Consider the following 21,000-nt stretch of genomic DNA (forward strand, 5'->3'; position numbering starts at 1 on the left):
GACTACAGTCTTTCGAAATGGGTTGAATGTTTCTTTACTAAAACACTGAGTTTGTTACAATTAACGGCCATAGCTCCCCGCTTACGCATGCGCACTGTGGTGTGCCGCAAGGATCTGTTCTTTGAATAGTTTTATTCTTTATCTATATAAATGACTTTCCCTCCACTCCAACCTCTATTATTCATATTTTGCTTATTTCTACAACATTTTGTGAATAAGTAGGAATAAAGACGGTAATATTCTGCAAAAGGATGTAACCGCTGTAGAGACCTAGTGCAATACATAGTTCACGGAGCTGAATTGCAAAGTCATGCGTTTGTTCTGTACTGATTCCGGTCCCTCGACTTGCTACCAAAATGGCACTGCTTTAGAATCCGTTAGCTCTTAGAAACCCTTCGGTGTTTATATTACTGTAAAGAGGAATGCGATCGGCAGCGGCAGCGGCAGAGCCGGCGCACAACGCGAGCCGAAAGCGCGATCCGTCCAAGCCTGGACCTGCGTCGGCCTGCTCTAGCCGTCCTTATCAACCTAGTTTCTTCGACCAAGAACGCCCTTTTATTAGAGAGGGAATTTACCCTGGATGAATCACATTAATTACATCGTCAATTTTGTTAATTACATGGTAGGTTACCCCCCACAGTAATATTTGCAACCTTCCATCATCCCTTAAATTCCTGCTCTTTAAGCTTCTTATACTCCAAAAACTCAGGTACTCGTCATTAGTATGCAATCCTGCTCACGACGCTCCAACGAATTTTCTAGACCGTGTTCAGGACAGTTTCACTCGCTTCATTTTTTCTACTAACAACTGAACAGCCAGTATATCAACCATGAAAAGTAGTCTTAAATGAGCTTTCGTGTTTAACGTCTCGTCGTAAAATTTCGCACTTAGCCTTATTTCATAAAAATTTACACCGTCCCGCCTTGCACAGCGAACTAATTCTTTAACCGCTCTATCGTTCTTATCCCATTGATCAAATCCAAAAATTCGGCCTCGATAGTTGCAGCACAAAAACTTCTTCCGTAATTTATTTCCACTTACATCTGGTGAATGGAACCGCCTTCTTGCTGAAATTGCGCCATTGATAATAACCACCACTTTCGAAAGTGTTTAGGCAACACTGTATGATTAGGACAAGCTCGTTTCCATAACGTTCCACTGCGCTTTTTACTAATTTTGTTTCTTCAAAAGTTTGTGCTCAGGTCCTAGTTTGGCTTCTTGTACACATAATGTCACAGGGGAAATTGATTTTAAAGGATCTATTGCATTGCTGTAGTTTTCAAGCAGTGCACGACACATCCGACGTATTGTCTTTCTTACGAAGGCCACAGGGGCTGCCCAAGGACTTGATTTGGTGACAAAAGTACAACCAGTTTCTCCAGCATGTCCTCGACCTGCACGTAAATCCCCCGCCGCTCCGCTTCGGACACTCAATATGGCTTCGGCCGGATAGGAATCGCGTTACCGGTATTTATCTGATGCTGAATACGTGAAGCTGCAGGCACAGGGAAATGGCTTGCTGAAAGAAATCGAGCAGGCTCCGTAATTATTCGGAACTTCATGTATGGCGCCGGACGAGGTTTGTTGATCATGCGGTTAATATCTGCATGATTGTCGGGATCTACCCTTGGGTGCGGAGGAGGAGAGACGGACCGAAGAGCAAGGTTTTCACAATATCCAAATGTGGCCAGTTTGGGGCCGAAGGGCATAAAACAGGCTCCGGAGAATGATCCATGGTCTACACGTGAGCGCAGTCATCTACGGCCTCAACGACGACCAGAGGCACTAGTTGATTTTTCTTGGTGTCTTTGTTCAGTTCGGGTTCAACGAACACAAGGAAGATTGCTGCTCGGTGGGCAGAGCAGCGGACAGACGCAAACGCTGCCGCCAGGGCCGGTTACATGACTTCATTCCTGGCATGAAATCTCCGTCACATGGGTCAGGTGAATTGTCGGCAAAGGCTGACAGGATACTGCGTCGAAGAGCAATTTCGAATTTGGAAAAAGGATTACTACGCCGTCCTGCCATTTTTTACATACGCATACAATAGTGCGAAACACAAGACTACTCAATATTCCCGCTTTCGTGCTTTCTATACGTGCTCCTCTCGCAAAGTTTACGGAAACGATTCTCCCATTCTCATTACACGACGACCCTCCTGTCTCGCAACATCTCTGCCGTGCTGAGAAAGTCCGTCGGCTTGCACGTCTGATAGCCACCCCATTCCAAGACCCTGCTAAGGCCCGCTACGACGAAGCGCATACTGCGGTGACCTATTCAGCGGGAGATTTCGTTTGGCTCTGGACTTAGTTGCGCCGCCGAGGCTTGCAGCAGAAGTTCTTGCCGAAGTACGCTGGACCCTTTGTCGTCGTCAATGGGCTGAATGAAGACACAGACGTTATCGAGAAAGTGACCTCGGCGAGTCGCCGCGCAAGAACGACGCAGATCGCGCAAGTGGCTTGACCGAAACCCTTGTCACCGTAAGTCTCGTCAACCCTCTCAAGGCCGAGCTTCGTCTCCCCGGTGACGAGTGTTAGTCGCGTTGGGTTGGAAGTGGAGGTCGAAGCGCGAGGAGTCGGGCTGCTGCTGGTGTGACGCTGGCCATTCTATGGTTTGTCCTATTTCCTCCTTCGTCTTTTAAATAAAGCCATCCCATTCGTCAGAATATCACTTCTCGTTTTGATAGACGCATGCCATGTAAAGCACCATAGTTTGACATATTATCAGTAGTTGATTTCTTTCTATGTATGGTTGCTGTTGGTCTAGTGCTTTTCTTTTTGTAGACTGAGTTTTCAAATGCTTCGCTGAGTTGACTGCTGTCTGTTGGATTGAACGACCTTTCGACGATGCAGAGGCCATTTTCTGCTTTGACATATGCATTGCTACTGCTCCTTGCTGGACTGCTTCATGCGAGTATTCTGGCCTTTTGTTTTTCAGTGTATTGTCACCCAGAGTAGCTGGTAGTGGCTTATCTTTGCTTCCGCCTCATCACTCTGACACATTGCGTCAACTGATCTTGGCGCAAGCGGAGCGAGTGGAATGGCCGGGTGCTCAGATGCTCTGGAATCAAATGCTTGGAAAATGAACGTTTGATTTCACCCAGAGCAGATAAAACTCGTTAGCTATGGCAGTCTTTGACCAAGATGTTGTTGTGCATTAAGTTCAAAACATTATCACAATGTTCCACATGATGCGGTCTAAAAGGCTGTTGACAAACAGGGGTTAAGTTTTCTCAGCCGCGTAGAATGAACCTAGGGTTCTCAGCGGACGCTGAGTAGCTAATATTTTCGATATATCAGTTGCATATTGCTTGCGTGATATATTCGAGTGTTTTATCAGCCAATGTCTTGCGCTTCTCGTCTGTTGCACGCCTGCTCCGCGAGGTTTTGCTACCACAGCGCAGTCTGTACAGGGACTCCTGCGGATTTGTTCGGGCTCCCTCTTTCACGCCTCCACTTCTACTATCTTCAAAAGCACCAAGTATGTATTCTACAGCATATGACGGAGAGGATTTGATAAGATGCAATAAGTTACCTTTGTTGGTCGGCCATTTTATGCGAAGCATACTACTTTAGCTACCACTTCAGCCCTTCACCGTGGTTATGCGCCTCCAAATCACGTGATACATGACGTCACACCACGTGACACGATGACGTCACGACAGTGGAGAAACGGGGGCCCACCTCGCGCCGTCGCTGTGGTTGTGCGCCTCCAAACACGTGACACGATGATGCACACCACGTGACACGTGATACATGACGTCACACCACGTGGCACGATGACGTCACGACAGTGGAGAAACGGGGGCCCACCTCGCGCCGTCGCTGTGGTTGTGCGCCTCCAAATCACGTGATACATGACGTCACACCACGTGACACGATGACGTCACGACAGTTGAGAAACGGGGGCCCACCTAGCGCCGTCGCTGTGGTTGTGCGCCTCCAAATTACGCGACACGATGATGCTTCGCATTCTCCAGGCTTAACCAAGTTTAGCCTCAGCCATTTTTTCTTCACGACGTGCCTAGGCGACCCCGTAATTTTCAATGTTACCATTTCGTAGTTGAAGTTGAGTTTTCGCGCAGCGGCACGCAAACAGTCAGTGCCACATGCAAGGATTCAAAATTAAGTGTGCGTTATGCGATACTCCGCAAGAAAGGCTCTCACTCGCCGGATTGTAGCGATGCAGCACTGCAGTAGAAAACGGCCCATTCGTGTCTCTTAAAGGGACCCTGAAATGATTTCGGAGGGCGTATTCTAGTGCCACAGATCTGTAGAGGTGTCGAGGTGGTAGAGGCTCGCCCAGTCTGCCCACTGACGTCATCGTGGGCAGGGGACGCGCGGTGAGGTGTCGCCCGAATCGGTTGCGGGCTATTGCAAGCAGCAATTTTTAAAAATTATTTGTAAATTATATGGTGCACGCAGAGCTTTCAAATTTGACTCGAATACCCACGAAGACCACCTCTACAGACCTGTTGAACTAGAATGTGCCCATGAAAATCATTTAAGGGTTCCTTTCAGTCGCTTTTTCGCAGTGCCAAAATTTGTCAATTTTAAACGCGCCTTTTTATGCCACGCAGCTTGTTACAAGGACGATTGGATACTTTGGTCAATCGGGAAACACGCTGGATGAAATCCTCTGCACGCAGCCAGCGCTAATTTCTTCTGTCCCTTACCTACCTGGCTTTACTGTCCGCTCAGTGTTGCATGTCACCCTCACTATTTGTCCCCGACGTGACATTCCAGTGATGAAATCCGTGATTATGGTGACACGTAGCTGTGATGAGCGGTGTGGACGATGGGGTAGTGAGCAGCAAAGGCTGGCGCAGAATTTTTTGCGAACTGTACACAGCGTCGAACTTGCAGCCACTAAGCGAAAACAATTCGGAAGCGGAGATAACAGCACGTGCACTCGGCAGTCTACTTCTCTAGACAGCATTTAGTTTCAAGATTACTGGGAAATTTACACATAATTCATCGAAACTACCGCAAAGAGTCGTGAACATCGTAGAAGCACTGGCACGTTATCATGACCGTTCCAGTCTCCAGATTGACCTGGCTGCGTCTTGCATGGCATCGAAGTGACAAGAACAGATGAAGACGGCTATAAACAAAAAAAAAACAACGCGGCAAGACATAGAAAGGGTACGTGAAAGTATCCAAGTACATTTTTATATCAAAAATGAAAAACTGTCCACCCGTTAAGATTCTATATAACAAGATTTCGCAAGTGATGTGTACAAAAAAGCTGGAACTTCAAATAAAGTTCGTGAATTCACGGATGCGCTTCTGGCACTGAACACATTTTTAGCCGACCAAGCGCATAAATAGTATAGATCACTGGGAAATATATTCAGGAGCTCAAGCACATTCTCTCTATCAGTATGCAACACATTTCTTTAATAAGCACTCTGCCTTCATTTTTCCAAGGATCATATGAAGTTTTATTGCAGCGAAATTTTTGCAATACGCCCAGAAAGTAAAACAAAAAATGTTGGTGAATAATTTGAAAAGTTTGGAGATATTGTAAATCCGACCAGAAAACACCGTGATTGCGTAGAAATTTTGATTGTGCCTGCGTTTTACTGTGGTTTTGCGAAGAACCTTTTTCTACTGGAAATGTACTTCAGCGTGCTTCTGTTCCTGATCCTCGTCTGATGCGTGTGGTTCCCGCTCGAACTTGGAAATTACACGTTTCATTACAAATCTCATGCGTCACCGGAAACAATTGCGCAGAGTTTCCGAAACAAAATATAAAGGTTTCAGTTTGTTGTTCTTTCCATCACTTTCCAAAAATTGCCCAATGTAATTTTCTTCATAAATCAAGTAGCAGCTGATCCCCTGAGGGCGGTTATTGTCCCCTTTCGCTATGGAGTATTCCGCGCAAAAACATAAGGCGCACATTTAATTCTCGTACCTACACGTTCTTACTGTCTAACTGAGCTTTAAGAAGGGAGTCCTGTACTGGCGGCGGCCACTGTCCGTTTTTGACAATGATTGAGCGATCTGTCGGCATCTCCGCTCGCTTGCGCTAGAAAAAAAAAGCTGTAGCTCATAACAATCTATTTGGTTTTCAATGGCGTGTTATTAAAACCAATAATAATGTTAGCACCTGAGGAGTGAGCAAACTACGGAGTGCCAAAAACTGCATTTCTGCTTGACTTTCCTACCGTTGCGAAGTTTTTTGTGAAAACTGCTAGGCCAAAAAAATGGCCACATCTCTAGCATTTAGAAGAGATGTTAATTCCGCGATTTAAGGAGAGGTGTTTTTTTATTTGCTAAAGTGGCCAGTCTCCCACAACCGGCGCTCTAAACGGCCCAAAAGTGACAAAAATCAGACATATTAGAGGCCCATGCAGCTTCGTTTTTCTTGGCAAACCAAATCATTCTCGGAACATTGTAGATCTTGCTTATTTCGTTAAGCCTGCAAACTATCTACGAGCTGCGCTGTATAGTACTTTAGTTTCCGTGCTTCAAAGTTCACCGCAACCAAGAAACTTTGCTTTCCTTGAAGAAGAAAAAACCTCGCAAAAACCAAGGCAAAATGAGGCTTGATTGGCAGACGACCGCGCGCGCCGACGAAGCTGCGCCAAGCCTGCCTCCATAGCTTCCAGCGTGCCAGTACAGCCGAGAGAAGAGGGAAAGCTTAAAGCCAAGAAGGCGAGCCATTTAGAAACGCTGCTCCACAGGTGCTTTAAATGGACCGACGGTTGCGGAGCAAAGTGTTGCGGAAAAGTTCGTGGCGCAGGTGATATGCACAGGGAACGCGACCCCAGAGCAACCAAGGGGCAGCCACTGCACTAGACTGGCAAGGATTGGCCACGCCGACCATAGCTGCGTGCAAAAACAAACGAACAAAAAAGAAAAAAAGAACCTTCGCTTTCTTTAGTGAGCCGTGAAAAGTACCGCACCATAGAAAAAGAAAGGTTTTCGAAGATGGGGTAGTCTTACCAATCGAGAATTTAATACTGTTTCTAGTTGAAGCTGTTTAAAGCGTCAAAGGTGGCACTACTTGGGCCAGTTAAGGTGCCACTTGTTAGACCTCCGCGCCCGCTGTACCAGACGCTGAATCTCCAACCTCGGTAACTCCCGCGAGAGCAGATAGCGCACTGCCGCCATCTCATTTCTGCTAGAATTTGCGCAAGGCTCGTGCCACTGGCGGCGTCTATTGTGGCAAAAGCCGGCCAAGGGGGTCGTGTGACTAAGCAGCGCGCCCACAAGGGGGCCCACGCTCTTCCTTCCTGCCCTCCTTTCGACGAGGCGGGCAGAATGTGGGACGCGTGCACGCCAGCGTCACGGGGGAGTGACGCGGCGGCAACAGGAAGGGGCAAGCCCAACAGCGGGGAATCGCTTCTTTATTGACGACTGTGCGGGTCAAGGCTTTCGGTATTCCTTCTCCGGGAGAGTCCACTCTACAAGACTGTGCTCTTTCCCTCGAGGGCCGTCGAATAGCGTTTCCCCTTTTGGTTGTGACGCCGAGTAGGAAGAAGGAAGCCGGCGTCCGAAGCAAGACAGAAAAGAACCCAGAGGAGCGTCTGTTTCAGCGGGGGGTCTGTTCAGCAGGAAGTCGGAAGAAACGAGGAAATGACTGGAAGCTGCAGAGCCCAGGCTGACGATTCATGATTTGGATCACAACGTTGCTTTGAGAACTGCAAGGGACACACAACAAGAAACAGCCGGTCAGCGCTCGCGTGCAACAACCCTCTTGGCCGCTGATTATCAGCGGCGAGGCGCGCAACGATCATCGGCGCATATGAATACAACTTGCGAGAGACCTCCAAAATCGGAATATCCCTTGGCCGTTCGGCTCATCACGACCGCGCCGCTGCGTGAATATCCGAAAGGAGTTTCGCCGAATCTGGCTCTCTCGTGAGTCCGCCCATTCATGTCCCCCGAGTGTTCCTTTGGCCACAGTGGGCCGTAAATCACACCGCCCTTTCACGGGACCGGCCGACCCGCTGTTTGCACCGGCGTTTCGCGAAAACCAAACAGACAGAGTGTAAGGAAGCGTTCGCTTCCTTTTCAACGCGCTCGTCAACGGCTGCGCGCGCGGTGCTCATCTACAGGCGGTGCTGTCATTCTCGTTTACGGCTCTGGGGCTTTTCAGACTGCGTCGACCGTTAATCAGTGTGCCGATATCTAGGCTTAGCACTGGACACGCCTTCGTTCCGAGCGCCACTGGCTCAGCGGCTTTTTCTTCTGCCCCCGCTATGCTGGCTTGCACTGCTGCCTGAAGCGTGGGCGCCTTTTTATGCGTGGCCCCATAATCTGTACACAGGCGCGCGCTGCGATTTTGTTGTGTTCACAGCGCGAGCTTCCTGGAACGATGCGCGACTACGCAAGTAAGCAGGCAGGAAGGGCTTTGAATAAATTCCGCATATATGTTACAGAAACCCTTCAATGTATGCTGGAGAGGCTTGCCCAGCAGTTTGCGTGTTATGCTGTCGTGACTGGCGCATTTCAAACGAATGCGCTTCAAGGAGGAATTTGTTTTCTCGCCATATACTTTCTCAGCACATGGTGCTAGCCGTAGCTACTTCCGGCTCACTCACAATTCCCATGTCACTGGAGATTTTTGGGAGGATCAGTGTTGCGCATGTGTTCGGTCGGCTGTGTTTTTTCAGTTAACCATCAACAGGATGGTGTCTGGCGAGCAGTGGAGTATGAATTATGACGCGATAATTTATGCGTCAGAAAGAAAAAGGAATTTTCGCGCTAGTGGCGAAGACCATACGCACATGTCGGGGACGTTTGGTACTCGACAGCGCTAGAACAAACTAATTCCCGAAACAATTTCAAGACACGAGAAAAAAAAAGGTGGAGTGCGAGGAATCAATGACCTGGCGACGCGTTTCTCCACTGCTAAGTTTATTCACCCACTCATTGGTACATGCAGCAGTGTCTAAGACGCGAAGTCGCACATGGTTACCTCGGAGTCAGCGAGAAGTTGGCTCGGCGGCATTGGCTTAGCCGTGGGCCGGCGCGGCAGCTCCGCCCTGGGCGCCCTGGATCTGGATGCCACAGATCTGGGAGATGTGGTAGTCCATGCAGGCCTGGTACAGCTGCACCTGGGCGACGAACTGGTGGGCGAACTTCTCCTCGGCCTCCTTCTTGCACTCGTCGTGCTTGGCGAGCACCTTGGGCTCGACGTCGGCAGCGAGCTTCTTGTTCAGGATCTCGGTCCTGGCACGGTCGAAGCGGTACTGGCCGTTCTTGTTGAACTGCGGGGAGAAAAGGTGGGCTCGCATCAGACGGCGTCGACGACCACGTGTGCTACGCTCCAGAACGAATTCAAGTACTGATATCTCTGATAATCTTCCTGCTCGCACTAGGAGCAGCTGAGCTGGAAACGTGGAGCGTTGACAGCTCAGCACTTTGAGTTTGCTCCCTTAGCTTTTCGCAATAAAACAGAACTAAACCAGACATCTTAATAACAGCGTCCGAACGAGACGTACTCTAGACATTTCAATACGTTAAAATCTCCTGGAGCACAGAAAAGTAGATGGAAAGCGCGCTGGTGCGGTAGTCACTCCAGCAAATGCGTCGCTTCGACAGCTTCAGCGAAGCGGCATTGAAAGTGAGCTGGGCACTTACCCATCCCTCGCTGTGGAGAGCGCAGGTGGTGACATCCTCACGGTGCTGCTGGATCACGGTCTGCGCAAAAACAAAAGGCAGGCGAGCCTTGAGCATGCTGCCACCCCTCACGACTGCGCACTCAAATAGAGCCCTGTTCTCGCAGTAAGCACATCGACGAAACATTCGCGCTGGGCTGAGTGCAGCTGCTCGACGTGCCAGAAGGTACGGCACAACGGTCGCACTTCGCTTTTTGCTGCATGGAAACGGTCCCGTGGAGGGAAAACTAAACTGGCTGTCAATCGAACAAGAGCGGTTTGGATGCAATGTTTTTCATCTAATTTTTTTCACTTCATTTAAAATGTCTCTCCGGCGCAGCAGTTACTAGCAGCAACTGCAAGGCTAGTCCAGACAATAGCCCGCAACAACCGTAACCTGATATATTGTAGGACGTCTTGCGATGAACTGCAGGCTATTTTACACGATGTTTACGCGTTTATTTACTTCACTTTCTGCGCTGCGCAGGTGTTTTGTACGTGCGCACATTAAAAATCCGAAGTAACGTCTGAAGATGAAAGCTTATGCGTAACTGTCGGCCTTAACACTTTAACAGAAAAAAATGGGAAGCAAGAATAAATGCGGTTAATCTTGAAATGCTATGTCAGCTAAACGTTTCGTTCGACAGGACCAATCTAACCACGGCAATAGGAGTAACAAGACTGTCGTGCCAGAAATTTTTTAGTGGGGACATATAGACTAGAACGGCGAATGCAGACAGAACCGGCTGTCCCCTTTTTCGCTGCTCTGAGGGGGGCTGATGACGCAAAGCGCGCCCCGTGGGTGACTCAACATGCGCCGACTTCTGTTGCAACAGACGCCTACAGCGCGAGCTGCGACACGCAATACGCGAAACGCTGCATTACAATGGCGACGGGTAACCAGCGGTAGAACTCACCTCGTTAGCGTGCTCGACATCGGGGAGGGGCACCTTCTCGAGGCAGGTGTCAATGACTAGGGCCTTCTGTTGCTGTTGGAGGGAAAAGAAAAGGTTTTAAGTCACGCAGTACGAGACTAGGGTAAGAAAAGGATAATGACGGGTGTTTCCGTCTGCTGCTAGGCGATCGAAGTACAAATACACGGCGCTGGATCTAAAGGTTCAAGATACTCTTTTCCGGTATTTTTTGGCCGTATCAAAGCGTTAAATCTTGCCACGTGCCATGAGTAACTGAAACAATCTTCGAAATAGTAATATTAATCTTCGACAGTGTGCCGCATTTAGAAATATGATATCCACAGTATTCTTTCGTTTTATTGTATATTTCTCGCTGAAAATGGTTTTTGTAAGAGTTCAAAATATACCCTATAGTGTTCTTGCTTACTTCTATACAGATGCCCAATCTGGTTTGCATGCAGAAACAGTTCAACTATTACAGAAAGTTTGCTTTTATTATTAGTGTTGACGATCTGCGCGTTATGTATTTTTATCAATTATATTAAAACAACGCTTCTATACGAAACCTGCCACGCTTTTAATAAATAAATAAATTATATGAACAATGCATTGCGAAAGGTTAAATTTGAAGCACTTGCGTTCCATGTCGCTTTGCTCAGCTGTCAACAAATGTTATTGACCAATGTAACTACATAAGACTCATTTCATCCAAACTTTAACCTTCCGTAAATTACGCCTTGAACGTTGATGGGACGGCACAAGAAATCCCTGCAGGAGGCCAGCATATATTTTTCTTACGGCACATTTAACCCTAAAAGAAAAAAAGGTCACGACAACGATGTTCACGGAAGTTCGCACGCCTGTGGAGTGAGATGCTGCTCTGAACATCCCGCGCCTCGGATTTGTTGAAGCCTCCCGTGGCTACTTGGCGTCGCTGCAGTTGTTAGGAGCGTTAGCGAGCGGTCTTAGTCTAGGACGGCATTATATTATGGTGTTTTCGGTTGAACGGATGCAAACAACGTCCACAATGAAGCTAGCGGGCCATGAACTTGAATCTTTCGAGCTTTTCGAGCTTCTGTGCAGTCTAAAACTGAAATTCTCTCGCCTATCTAAAAGGTTCGAAATGTATTTCACTCGATTTGTTTCAGCTCCATCCACGCGAAGGAGCCGAGTGCATGCTTATTAAGCCTTGGTTCATGTCGGGGCAACGCTCCGAGCAAAGGAAGTGCTGGACACTTGACAGCGAACAGAACCTTCGGCACGGCTCCTGTCCTCGGCCGCCGTGCAGCGGCCGCCAATTCATTAACGCCTCTCTTCGCCAAGGACTCCGAAGAAGTGACCGCGGCCAGCCAGAGCAGTGGGAATGCGCTTGGGGCTCCTCCTCGCGTCGCCTTCGCGTGTGGCTACCACATCCTTGGGCCTCCACGCTAATTGTTTCCGCTCTAATTTTTTCGAGCCTGCCACGCTGCACTGGCGCGGAGGCAAGGTGACGCCACTGTAGGCGACGCGCTTGGCTGCGTTCACTGCGCGTTTCGCGGCAATCAGCCGGCTTCCTGCCGGCGGCGGAAACACGCGCTACCAAGTGGGCGGATAGGAAGGCCTTGCGGCACGCCTCTGCGTGGACGCAGTCCAGCGGCACTTACTCTTTCCTCCTTAGATGGCTGCAGCTGGGGGCACTTTCCCCAGTTGATGTCCTGCGAGAGAGAGAGAGAAAAATGCGTGAGACACACACGCCACACGAAGCAGTCACTCATTGAAAGCACACTGCTACATTCTCGTTACTTTTTTCAAAGACTGTAGTACTGAAACACAAAGCCCGCTTTTTCGCGGTGTCCCGCTGGGAGCTTTACGAGCTTGGGAGAGGAACGCGTTCAATGTGCCCCACCCGCTTTGAGGTCGTCAGTCAGAAGCTGTGATCGCCACCACTCTCCCGCGGCAGGCGCCGAAGGGGGTCACCAGACCCTCCTCCGATCGGTGTCATCGCGGCGTCACCGACCCGTCGCCGCAGCGCATCCTCGCAATCGACCCACATCTGGCCGGACCCGATTTCCTTTCTTTCCGGCACTCTCGTTTGCAGTCCACCGCGACACGCGGGCAAGATTGCGGGGACCAGTGAGACGGGCAGCCAGTCCGCAGGATTCGAACATGACGGGCGAATGCAATTCATCATGGGCCATAAGGAACAAGGGGTAGTGGACGGATACGTCGCGTGCAGCCGGTAATTAATTCGACAGCCCGAAGGAGGGAACGGAAAGCTTCCAAGCGATAAGCCACGGAGCCCTCCGGTGAGCCAGCCTATCTCAGGGCGGCATTGTCTTTTCCTGGTCGACTTGTGACGTCCGCTTCGAGGAAAAAGAAGCCGGTCGCGATATCGGAAAGAGAAAAAAAAAACGAGACCCAGTGCTCCCGTTGCCGACCGATCCCAAACCGGTCTTCCCTGAAGTAAAAACGAAAAGCGCCGCCGGAGCAGGCGATAGCATCGGCGCTCTCGTCTTCTACGCCTTCTCTGGCTCAATATGTGGATCACGGAGCGGAGACTGCTCTTCGAAGCGGCTAACTGTGCTTGCGGAATGCGCCGTCTGCTTTCACCTCCCGGGGTGACGCAACGCTTCCTCCAGCCGCCGGGAAAGATGGAAACGCCGGGCTAAAAACTGTCGCCGCTGCTTCTGGCCAGTTAACCTTGCCGCGCTCCTCAGGCTTACAAGCTGCGCGATTCATTCTCAGGAGGCACGGAGAGCGTTTGCGGAGACTCGTGCACTGTTTTTACGCAGCCAGGGCTTAGCCGGGACCGCTAAGATAGCGCTCTCGCAAGGTGCGTCGCTCGCACGGACGCAAACCGAGTCCGCAGCTTGACTGTTGAACTCCAGCATGTCCGTTCGAGCGGAGCTGCCGCCTTGAGCAAAATGGGAAGCTGTGAAAGGACGACGCGCTGAAAGAACTGGCTTCCTAGGCAGCTGGCATGCAGTGATGCGCTCGTGATAACGCTTCTGTTGCTTTCTTGCTGAGTGCGATTCTAGCGCGGCGCCTGTGATGACGTCGTCCGCGTTTCGCTGAACGGCGAAGAGAGAGCTGAAGTGAAAGCAGCGAGTCCTAATGCTGAGATCTAACGGAGAGGAAGTTTGCTGCCTCCTCGCCTGGACCGCAGGGCTGCGCGCGTCTTTCGCGACCGTGCGAGGGACTCGCCGACAGGTAGGAGCGGGGTGAGCTCATGATTCACGGTTCAGCGGTTATCAATACTTCGGTTTAAGCGACGTATCAGCACTGCAGCCGCGGCTGTCATCGGTGGCTGCAGAGCACTTCTGGAGGATTCCGTGTTCCTCGCTGCATAGCGTTTTGTAAATTTTGCCGCCTCCCTCCGCGTCCTTCAACTTAGAAGCTGGCACGCCTCAAAAAGGCTTCTTTCGTCTTATGGACGGATATGTAGACGACTCGTTTTGGGAACATAATAGCACGCAGAAACTGTGGCTGTTACGTAAAGTATCGTCATAGGGCGCGCGCGACAGACCAGTCAGGTGTCTTGTCAGGAAGTCTGCCGTTTCACTCGCTGTTTCAGGGTCGATTTAGCGGCGACCAAAGCAAGCAGCTCAGACCAGCGATGAGACCCGGGCTCGGTTGTGCGCATCGCTCTGCCGACGGCGCAGATCCTTGTCATTAGGGGTGCGGTGAGGTCAGCAGTGGTCCGCAAACCGTTTCACTGGCCGGGGGGCAAAACGAGCGTGAATCGAACTCGACTCTCATCACCGGTCGGGCAACCCGGCCTGTGCGCGCCGAGCGGTGCACGTGTCGCCTTATGGGTCACCACAAAGGCCTTTCTCCCTCGAAAACTGGCCGCGAATAGGCGTAACCCCGTTAAATAAAAAAAGAGAGAATAGAGAGGGGGGAGGCGGCTGCGCGAGGGGCGGCTGTTGGGTAATCGCCGCGAGCGGGGAACTGGTTTCCACTGCCCCGAACGTCGACGAACGGTGCCGTAGCGGACGGTCGGCGCGTAACTAAATATAGACTAACCCGTTCGTCTGGTCGAAGGCGTGACCTGAGACGCGTGCCCCGCCACTCACTGGGCGCGTGCGCGCATGATGAAGCGCTCTTTGTTCCTCCACTCTGCATCGAGAGGAGTTACGCCGGCTTTTCTCCGCCGAGATTAAGCGATCGAGCGCGGCGGCGCCTGTGGCCTGCTTTTGCTCGCGCCGAAGCTTTCTGGGGCGTCGTCGCAGTTCGGTCTAAGCCGCTGTCTCAGGGCCGTGATCAGTGGGCGTGTCACTGAAAGCTGCGCCGGGGTGCGACTGCAGGCCGGCGCTTGGGCAGCGCCAGAAGAGGTGCAACTGCGGGCGCACCGGCCGCAGACGACCCTGCACCCGTGCTTTGCATCCAGGCCGTCTAAAAAGGCCGCTCCTTAGCGCACTTTGCTATTCTGGCACCTCACAACCACGGGGCAGTCTTAACGAGCGGCCGACCACCGAGCTCGTTTCACGGCCGTGAGGCGACCTCGGTTATGCCCCCGCACGTCTTCGACAGCTGTCGTGGCCTGCCTAGTTCCCCAGGCTGTCTGGCTCTGCTACGAAATTTTCTACGCCACGCCCGGCCAATTTCGAACTGGCTCGTTATTCGTCGACACTGTCCGGACGACGAGCTTGGCTGCTCTGAAACGTGAGCCCACCAATATCTTCTTTACTCTTTCAGGGCTTTACAAATGCCACTGTTGCGCTTCGCAACACGACAGGTCGGTTAACGACCGAAGGCGGTGTGCTGCACAGCGCAATTGAGCTGCAAGAGCTGCGCAGAGGGCCTGACCGCAATACCCTGAGAGGTGCTCTCGCATACGCCTAATGACACCCAAGCGGATACAAAAGAACGGGAGCGAGCCACTAGGCTAAGACGATGATCGGCTGCTGTAGTCTGACCGGCCCACCTCGGATTACTTTTTGCCACAACGACGCGCCTCCCACACATGGCGAACGATTTTTTGCCCCACGCATTCGACGCGTTCTTTAGCAATGTGAGGAGTTACGCCGGCTTTTCTACGCCACGCCCTGAGAAGGCTGGTCCTTTGAAACTAACCCGCCCTTTCGAGTAGAAGTCAGGCATTAAGCCAGCTGGAACGACTGCGTGCAAATTGGCAGTCGTCGTCGATCTACATTAATGGCACAGCGGACTGGAAAGTTTGATCACTGCAGCAGGTCAGATTGGATGTGCACTGGCCCTATAGCTGCGCCCATTCCGATCGCGTCAATCAAATGCAGCGTTTGTAGAGATACGTTATGGCCATGATGATGACTTTAATTACAAAATTTAGCAGGACATGCTGCTCTGAAGGAGGATGGCTTTTGTGATCACTATTCGAAGCACTAGATTTCTCTCCGACCCGTTCAGCTCGTCAGCATAATGAGACCGAACCGACAGTTAAGAATGGTAATCGTAGAGCGCTGATTGTCAATGAGGTTACGCAAGGTTTCAATAAAGATATAAGTACGGATTATGGCTCCTTTCTCGTGCACCTAAAAGGCGAATATCGCTTTTATGCAAGCGGCCACCCTTTCCCTTTTTTCCAGCCTCGGGGACTCAGCTAATTTGCTTACTCTTCCGCCGCGCGGCGCTCCTGCCAGCTACAACGTCTTGCTCAAATCCACTGCCAAGTTCTAAGATGTTGCACGAGCCTGTTTCATTAAAAATAAATTTATGAAATGGAAAGAGCATGTTTTCTATCATAAGAAAATGCTCTTTTCCTTGCTGCAAATGATGAGTTTAGTTGCAACGACTATCGGTACAAACTTTGAGGATAGGTTGTACTAGACTCATTGACAGCCGTGAACGGACGTAAAGGAAACCGCACGAGTAGTTTTCGTTACACGTCAGCATTTGCAAATATGTGTCAGCGGACTCTACCAAGCTAACAGGACGTACGCATTGCACAATGTTAACTACAGCCGACAAAACTTCGAAAAATAATTTGTTTGGACGCTTCCGACGTAACAAATCTACAATGCAAATCGGCGAGCAGTCTGTCCGTTTCGAAACTTGAAGCGTTTAGACCCCTTGAACAGAAAGAAATCGCGGGAGCAGTCTAGGACATTTTGCACGCCCTAAGCGATTCGAAATAGGCGGCACTGCCTGGCGACACAGGGCGGGACTCGGACACATGCTCGCCAAAGTGCCTCGGTCTGGGCCAGAACAGAGAATCCTGCTTTGAGACCGTTGCGTCTCTCCGCAGAATGCTTTGCACAAGAAGCTAGCGCCCTCTACTTGGACCAACAGCGCAGCGCAGACACCGTTCACAGCGGCGGCACGTGGGCGGGTAACAGTGGATCCTTACCGGGCGCGGGGGCTCGGCCGCCGACTGGCAGTAGGCCGCCGGAAGGACGAGCACACAGAGGAGGAGGGCCGCCTTGAAAGCCACCATGTTTGCGCACGCTTAGTCGCTCCGCTGGGCTGATAGTGGAGAGAAGCTGACCGAACACCCGCGGCTACGCCGCTTATATAGGCGCCGCCGCCGCTAGCTCTGGGATCCAGGCTAGCCGGCCGGCCGCCGCTGCCGGCAGGCCATTGGGCTTTCCCCTGCTGCCCTCTCCCGCCACAGCCCTCTCCGGCGGCGGCCTCGCAGCTGCCAGACCCTCTTTCAAGGTCCGCTGGAGTTGTCGCTGATGGTCCACTATTCCTGGAACCGCGCTCTCTTCTTCCGACGGCCGCTTGCGTAACGCCGAGGAAATCAGCACCACCGCGTGCTGAGGTGGCAATCACTCCGCCGGCCTCGCACTTCACCCCTGCCTTCGTTGTTTTGCTGCTGCTGGCCTCGGCCAGGGGCGTGACGTGGACATTGGCCGGCTCATTTGCATGGAGAATATTTCTTGTTTCTTCCCTCGTGCCACCGCTTACTATACATATCGGCAGATTAGTCGATACGGATGCGCCTCCAAGGATCGCGCGGCGGCGGCGGCGGCATCGTGTCCTTGAGCGACTGGCTCGGGATGCCTGCTCGCTCCTCCATTCTCGCGCCCTCACGTTAGCTTATGAACTGGAATAGAGAGTTTCATGGCTGTGAGCGCGGCTCTGTCAACCAGCCAGCAGGATCTCTGTTTTCTGCTTTCTTCAGAGCAACAGGGGCAGTCTCGGAAAGCCGTTTACAACAACATAGGCGTCCAACCGAGTTGGAAAAAGACTCTAGTTTGGCAGCGACCATGAGGAGCGTTAAATCATTTAAGAAGTTCAGCTTGACAAACCTCCCTGAGATTTTTCGTTCTTCGTTTTCGGCCAGGCAATGAATTTTATGCGGCAGCTATTACAATCAAAGCAAGGGCAAACATTTACTGCAGGTCATCGCGGGAGCGACAGCCAAAGCAGGGACACGGGAATAGGCCCTGTTTTCTAATAACCACTAGGTATTGACAACGATAAAGTGCTTTGGAATTTATAAATGTTCAGAACGAAGGAGTTACACTTATTACGTGGCCTTGTTGCTCTGCGGAGCACATTTTCAGAGCTTTATTTTCGAAGCCTCACTTCAAGCAATGGGAGAGTTACTGGCATATTCTTTACAATGAAAGCACCCTTGAAGGACTAACAAAATCATTAGGAGAGTTGTGTATCCCGATTTCTCTGCATGCGCAGATGCCTTGTTCAAATTGTCAATAAAAAGAATTAAAGTGCCTTACTAATAGCGCGCCACTTCAAAATCAGTGTTTAGCGAATTAAACGTCACAAAACGCGTTTATTGATGCGTACACGCAGAGGCGGATGTGCGCATGTCAGATACTGACTTGCTCTTGGTGGCTCGTCAGAGTCGGAGCCGGATTTTAGGCTTGTCGGCCTGTGAGATTAGCAGTTTTGCTCCCACGTACGCCCTTGATGTGACTGAAAGACTTGGCGGTATTCAGAGTCGTAACCAAAGCTCACTGAAGTAATTATTTTCTTTGCGCTCAAAGAAAATCGCCACTCACAATGACTGTAGCAGGCACGAGAGTCGTCAGTAAAACTGGCAATACGAAGCTAAAGAAATATCTCGTCACTATACCTCTACAAAAAGCGCAAACATACTTTTGAACATGATCCAAAACATTTTTGTTAATTTCATCGCGTGTTCTCAAATCACTGCATTTCTTGTAACTGGGCGCTTGCAAGAAATGCGACGCACCTGAGTGGTTTGTTATGACTAGTTAGCATTAATTTCTTTCATTTTGAACCCTTCGAAACTGTTACAGACAAACGAGCAGTACACTATCGCGGGTGTCCACGTCCGTGACGGAATAAAACATCCCCGCTTTGCATCGCAACACTGGCAGCTGCTGCGTTCCAGCCTCTCCCGACCCGGTCTGGTGGCACAGCGAAGTCGCGGCCCCTGCAGCCATGCACAGACCACTGGCAATGTTTTAAGTGCTCCGCTGGCGATGCGTCGATTCTGTGAGTAGCCGTTTGTGCCGCCACGACACTGGTACGAGCTGAAGGCTCTTCCTTTTATCTCCAGCGTGTACATGGAGATACTCAGAGCCTGAACCACGAGGCGGGCCGCCCTACAGAGGTGGGACCACCGTTCCCCGACCTAGACAAAAACATTACAAAGCTCTCTGGCAGCCGGTTTCTGAACGGACCTCCTCAGCTCTCATGCCGCCTCTCATGAAATAGCTGCCGACTTAAGTGTAGGCGTAAACGCTGCGCGAGTAGCCCAGTATCCTCAGCTTCAGGCTAGGCCCATTTGTCATGGCGGCCGTCAGTAAAGGGGGGTCTTCGAATCAGTCTTATCAGGCTTCCATAGAACCATGCACGAGACAAGGCCAGCGTTCCCATTTGGAAGCCAAATCTGGCGCCAAGGCAGCGCATGAGTGTCCGGCTCTGTTCCCGGAACCAAACACCGAAGCCACGTCGGCCGTTGCCTCTTACAAGAATGAGGTGCCGTGAAAGGTTTCCTGGTCGTCGTTATTGCGAAGAGTGCGTGCTTGCCAGAACACTCAGTTTCCTTACTGGTGTATAGCTCCTAACTCCTGCGTTTTGATGACCACCGATTGCTAACATTACCCAGCCAGTGGCGGCATCCTTCTCTCATTACCTACAAAACTTTGAAATGCGATCTGCGCCTGCGCGATGTTTCCTACTTTAATACCGGTGTGTTAAGGAGGTTTCTCAGCTGTCTGTTATATTTTCTGCAATCTCAGGGGAACATTATTATGACCAATCAGATTGTAAATAACAAGCCTGGTAAGAGCTGTTTTCAAAACAGGTATTGTTTTCATAACATCATCATCTATGCATTTGTTCACAATGCTCTTCGAAGCCATACTGACGCTTATCGCCCACGGCGAGCTTGAGATACACTGCGAGCGTTAATTGTTGCACATAAGCTTTTCGACTTCTGGGCCACGCACGCTCAGCGCGGGTGTGCGGATGTCATGTGCACTCTTTGGTGAGCGGTTCAGCAAACAAAACGCCGTCTTCTAGTTTTCGTTTCAATCCTTATTGTTTCCTTTTTGTCTTCAGTCGAAAAGCGCGTCCGGAATTCTGCGGTTGCGTCTTTCCACAATGGACACAGACCGGTAGCTTTCCACCTTTCCTTGCAGTTCCCGTGCTCTGCTTGGGATTTCAAAGCAAGGCATTCACTGTGCGGGCGAAGTGTTGCGGTGTTGTTCTGAGTTTGCGAGTTCAATGGAAAAAGCTAAAAAAAAATACCCTGAGTTGAAGGCTTCGGCTTGAACCACTGGCTTGCGCGTCAAATACTGAACCTCTGTCGCGACATCGGCAACATCAGCAGAGTCGTAGCCAGCCATCGGAGAGTAATCTGACTTATACTTACTTCCGTCAAGGCGCCGGAATGTAACGTGGGACACTCACGGAAGGTCATTCTGCGGCTCGTCTTATGCGGATTAGGATATTAAAAAGCTATGAATAAATTACTCTGCTAACACTGCGCTCAGAGTCGCGAAAGGAGGGTATAAGTTGCGAAGTGCTATTGAATGAGGTGAAACTGCGTTCCATCATCACAGGAGAGAAAGACCCATGACGAAGAGAAACAACAACAAAAAAAAGAAGTGACTACAGTGTTTTTTTTTTCTTCATTGGGAACCTTAGTGCTTCTCCGACGAGAAATACGTTGAAAGCACTGAGCGTTCCTTACGTTAGCCGCGAGACAAAAAGGAGAAATGAAAAGGGAACCTAGTTTGTCCCGGTGTGAAAAAGACTGCAATCCAGCGCAACGCTGAAACTAGGCCTGAGCATCGGGCTAGAACTGCACTGTCTTGGATCCACTGCGCCCACCCGTCGCCAACGTCACCGTCTATGGTGTCGAGCAGTTCCTTTCGCGTCGGCGACGTTCATCGAACTGAGAGGATTCCCGGCTCGGCCTCTGCGTGATGACAGGGCTCGTTTATGAGGTCGAAGCCTCCTTGGTGCCCTCAAGAAGTGCAAGCTTCAGTCGATGCCTTTCGCCGGTGACGCGGGCTGCACATGCGTGTGTCTGACGTTGGAGCCACTGGCGGGTAGGTGTCGCTTATGGCGGC

The 21,000-nt window shown here is 50.8% G+C and overlaps 1 protein-coding gene across 2 annotated transcripts in view; it reads right to left on the reverse strand.

Annotated features, from left to right (window-relative positions):
• Nucleotides 1-16,990, reverse strand: part of LOC149355623 (uncharacterized) — a 29,571-nt gene extending 12,581 nt beyond the window's left edge. The window contains exons 1-6 of one of the 2 annotated variants that reach the window (XM_089583959.1): nt 16,833-16,990; nt 12,169-12,219; nt 10,529-10,600; nt 9,595-9,654; nt 8,930-9,221; nt 7,336-7,649 (exon numbers count right to left, since the gene is read on the reverse strand). In XM_089583959.1, coding sequence (XP_089440085.1) covers nt 8,967-9,221; nt 9,595-9,654; nt 10,529-10,600; nt 12,169-12,219; nt 16,833-16,919 — 525 coding nt within the window. In that variant the 5' untranslated portion in view covers nt 16,920-16,990 and the 3' untranslated portion in view covers nt 7,336-7,649; nt 8,930-8,966. Of the gene's footprint in view, nt 1-7,335; nt 7,650-8,929; nt 9,222-9,594; nt 9,655-10,528; nt 10,601-12,168; nt 12,220-16,832 lie in introns of those variants that run through there. The other variant, XM_089583960.1, reaches the window with a different exon arrangement.
• Between the last annotated feature and the right edge of the window lie 4,010 nt (nt 16,991-21,000).

This window comes from Amblyomma mixtum, chromosome 3 (assembly GCF_055824585.1).
Source record: "Amblyomma mixtum isolate Tamu chromosome 3, ASM5582458v1, whole genome shotgun sequence".
Taxonomy (NCBI): domain Eukaryota; kingdom Metazoa; phylum Arthropoda; class Arachnida; order Ixodida; family Ixodidae; genus Amblyomma; species Amblyomma mixtum.